General features: G+C 43.0%; 1 protein-coding gene across 1 annotated transcript; it reads left to right on the forward strand.

Annotated features, from left to right (window-relative positions):
- Positions 1–440: 440 nt before the first annotated feature.
- Positions 441–4,205, forward strand: LOC308308219 (P2Y purinoceptor 13-like; the record flags this gene model as incomplete). Its single annotated transcript, XM_080753583.1, has 3 exons — positions 441–635; positions 1,475–1,867; positions 3,789–4,205. Exons 1-3 carry the CDS (start codon positions 453–455, stop codon positions 4,203–4,205), a joined length of 993 nt encoding a protein of 330 aa, XP_080609709.1. The 5' UTR covers positions 441–452.
- Between the last annotated feature and the right edge of the window lie 213 nt (positions 4,206–4,418).

A 4,418-nucleotide genomic window follows, 5' to 3' on the forward strand; every position in this document is an offset into this window, starting at 1 on the left:
CCATACATTGTAAGATCATCGCACGCACGCACGCACGCACGCACGCACGCACACACGCACGCACGCACGCACGCACACACACACATCATTTAGAGAATGTTGGGGAGGGGGGGTTTAATGCTATGTAAAGGTGTTTGTTGGGGGGCTCAATGCTATGTAAAGGTGTTTGTTTTAAGTATTAAAGTATAAGCCATCCTAGAAGGTGGCAAATTTACTTGTTTGGTCCCAAGGGCAAAACAAATATTACAAATAATACCCAACACATATTAAGATAAGTCAGCCTACAAAAATATAAATACAATTATTGAAGGAACATGTATTTTATCTATCCATCGTGCATGTACAGTGTTTCTCTCTCATACTGTAAATTCATTCCTCTCGCTATTTCCTCCTCATGCCATCATCTCTCTGAACTCCTTTCCTCTCTCTCAAGGTCCAACAAGGTTGTGAAGATGAACGCCACAATATCCAATAACTCCATGAAGTGCATTCCAGATGCCAGTGTGACCACTGTGGCTTTCCCCTGTCTGTATAGCCTCCTCTTTCTAGTGGCCCTGGTACTGAACAGCCTGGCAGCATGGATCTTCTTCAACATCAAGTCGACCTCCACATTAACGGTCTATCTAAAAAATCTGGTGAGTGAAGGGATTTGTGCTAGAAATATATTGTCAGTGCAAAAATACGCAGACAAAAAAAATAACAAAGTGATTAACAATGGTGCAAAAGTACATTTACTCAAGTGGGCCCATATTGTACTTGAAGTTATGTTCTGTACTTTTACTCCTACTCCACTAAATCACAGAGGCAAATATTGTACTTTTACTCCACTAGTGGAAAATGGAGGAGTCCCGCACACAGTCTTCACTTACAACACTTTTATTGGTAGACAACGTTTCGGTCACTCTGACCGAAACATTGCCTACTAATAAAATTAGAAGATGTTTTTTCCACTTGTCAAGTTCACTGCTTCACTTGTCAAGTTCACTTTCTTCAACTTTTACTCCTCTACAATTAGTTGAAAACTTAATTTACTAATTACATTATAGATTTGGATTATTATTACAAAACATACAGTAACTACTTCAGCCCTATATCTATATAGATTTCGGCCATTTGAAAATAGCCGATCCATTGTGAGCTTGTAGATCTTCTATTTTCAAAAGATTTTGAAAGATCTTTTGAAAACTTGTGAAACAGGACATTCTGCATACTGAGTACCTTCGACTTTTGGTACATTTTGATACCAATAGGCTACTTTCGTACTTTTACTCAAGTAAGAAAAAGTTAAATTCTGGACTTTTACTTGTAATAGAGTATTTCTACATTAGCCTGGTTCCAGCCCATGGACCCCACTCACTCTCAGAGTGGACAGCTGAGTCTGAAATCAGGCTATTTCTACATTGCAGCATTGATACTTTTACTTAAGCAAAACATTTGAGAACTTTTCCTACCACTGATGATCTTTCCCCAATAGGTATTGGCCGACATGCTCATGACCGTGACCATCCCTGTGAGGGTGCTGAGTGATGCTGGCGTGGGCTCCTGGCGCCTGCGTGCTTTCTACTGTCGCTACTCGGCCGTTCTGTTCTACCTCTCCATGTACATCAGCATTGTTTTCCTGGGCCTCATCAGCCTGGACCGCTACCTGAAGGTCGTCCACCCGTTTAGGCAGTTTGCTCTGCTACGGGTCAGGGTTGGCCGGGCGCTGAGTGCAGTTGCCTGGGCGGTGATGTTAACTGTGACGCTGCCAAACAGCATCCTGAGTGACCAGCCTGCACAGCAGCCCTCTGGAGGTAAACTGCAGTGCCCCTCCCTGAAGAGTGAGCTTGGCCTGCGTTGGTATAAAGGATCCAACTACTTTTGTCAGGTAACACATCAAAACTTTGACTGTAATTGCCTAAATGCAATTGTTGTGTATTACTGTCTACAACATCTTAGCATCATAGCAGGGGAAGTAACCTAGTTACCTCACTCTTGGGGTGCACAAACCTTTAAATGACCCTATTTAACAAACCAAAAGTGGAGCAACACATCAAAACTTTTGCTGTAATTGCCTAAATCTAATTGTTGTGATATGTATTACTGTCCGTGTCAACATCATAACAGGGGAAGGAAGTAACCTAGTTACTTCCCTCTTGGGGTTGCGCGGGGACTGCCCATAAGTCCCATATCTCATTAGTCATGGTTAGGGTTAGGGTCTGGTTTAGGCTTCAAATGTGGCTTCATTTCTCAGTGCACTCAAGACAAAAAAAAACGTCTTGACAGGCAAACAGCCACAAACTAATGATTTTGTTTTACAAAGCACACCAAAGCCAAAAGTACATAAACAGGTAGCTTAAGTGGGTAGAGAGAAAGGTCTTCTGCCCCCAGTTGCCTCCTGCCCCAGTTCATGTTACATACTGTACAATACATAAAGCAACTGCTTAAAGGTGTTGAAAACCGCAGTCCTACATTCACTTCCTTTAAACTGTAAGCATGTGGTGATAACTAAGCCTTGCATGCGTATTGCGTGCCCATCTCTTGTTGACTGGTGGCTTCACACAAGTTGTTACTTTGGAGCATTTCCACAGTAACAGCAGTAAACAACAATATGAGCCAACTCTGTTTAAAAACACACATGCCGGGGCGCCTGCTGGCCTAGCGGTCCAGGTGCATAACATGTAGGCTAATGCATCCTGACGGCGTGTTGCAGGTTTGAATCCCAATTACGACGACCTTTGCTGCGTGTCTCTCCCCATCTCTCTCCCTGTTTCCTGTCCTATCTTCACTATAATACTATATAATATATATAATAAATAAATAAAGAAAACATGCATGCCCATCTCTTGTTGACTGCAGGCTTCATCTATTACACTGCTGTAGCATTTACACTGCTGGAGCATTTCCACACATACCGGTACATGCAGCATACCAGCAATAAATAACATTATCAGACAACTCAGTTTAACCTCAGGTTGTGCACCACTGATCTTAACGAACAAGGTGATTGCATTAGTGTGGAAGCAAAACAAGCAGTGGTGTAAAGTAGCTAACTAAGTAGATTTACTTAAAGGAGTGGCGACACCGGCCGAAATTTAACATTATGATACAGTAGGTCACATGGTGTTCCTTCAAACAGTCTGAAAAGGAGGCGGGGCCGACATGCCCAGGAGGATTCACTACTAACTGACACGGTCAGTTAGGGCATGGGCATGTTGGCGTGAAAACTGGCTCCAGTGATTGGCTACTTTCAGTACAGTAACTACAATACAATAATTTGATTGGGTCATTTAACATGGGGGTACATGACATCATTAAAAAAATTGGCTAATTTGATAGCCATAATTAGCTGTTTTGGCCGTGTCACGCCCCCTTTAAGTACTGTACTTAAACACAATTTTGAGGTATTTGTACTTTACTTTCCAATTTCCAATACTTTTACATTTACTCCACTACATCTCGGATTCAAATATTATACTTTTACTTAACTACATTTATTTTTTGAAAACTTTAGTTACTAGTTACTTTGTAGGTTTTGATTATTATTACAAAACACACATTACCCACTTCAGCCCTGTATACATGCGCAGAAGGTGGGCTGCAGTTCCGGCGTCACAGCCCAGTGTGATCTACAAGCTCCGAACTGTTGCATCTGTGAAGCGATATGAGCTTGTCCAGTATGTCAGCTGTTCTCCGAATGTGTCTCACACATAATTCTGCTGTAAATTCCCACGGAAACAGGTGGATAGGTGATTGCAACAGTGAACAAGGTCCTGTGCTTTCTTGTTGTATGTATTGTACATGTCCAGGTGGTGTTCTGGGGCACGCTGGTTCTGATGGTGGTCTGCTACACCTTCATCAGCAGGAAGGTGTACGAGTCATACAAAACCTCCAGGAGCAGCTCCAAAAAGGCCAGTCGCAGAGCCAAAGCAAAGGTCTTCGTGGTGGTGTTAGTGTTCTTCATCTGCTTTGCTCCCTTCCACTTTATCCGTGTTCACTACATACTGACCCAAAGCCCAAAGAAGACAGCCAATGACTGCAGGGCGGAGAACATCATCCGCATCGCCAAGGACACCACCCTGTGGCTGTCAGCCACCAATGTGTGTCTAGATCCGCTCATGTACGTGTTCCTGTGCACGGTGTTTCGGAAGCAGCTGATGGCCACACTCTACCGCAAGCCCCTCTCACAAAGCTCACTGGAGTATCAGATGGCATCTTCAATGTAGCGATGTTATAGAGATGTCACGGATAGTCCATGGTGACAGTCATGTAATGACTGACCTCAACCCAGCCAACGAGAAACTCAAGAAACTGAACTCAGTTTGTATATGCAGCCGTCTTGTTTTGTGGGAAGATAAGTCACTGCCTTACTCATTTTTGGGCATTAGGGTGGCACATTAAAGACATCTGAACAAATAGCCTACACATATTCATTCATT

The sequence above is a fragment of the Nannobrachium achirus genome (genome assembly GCF_963921795.1).
Source record: "Nannobrachium achirus genome assembly, chromosome: 22".
Lineage (NCBI taxonomy): Eukaryota > Metazoa > Chordata > Actinopteri > Myctophiformes > Myctophidae > Nannobrachium > Nannobrachium achirus.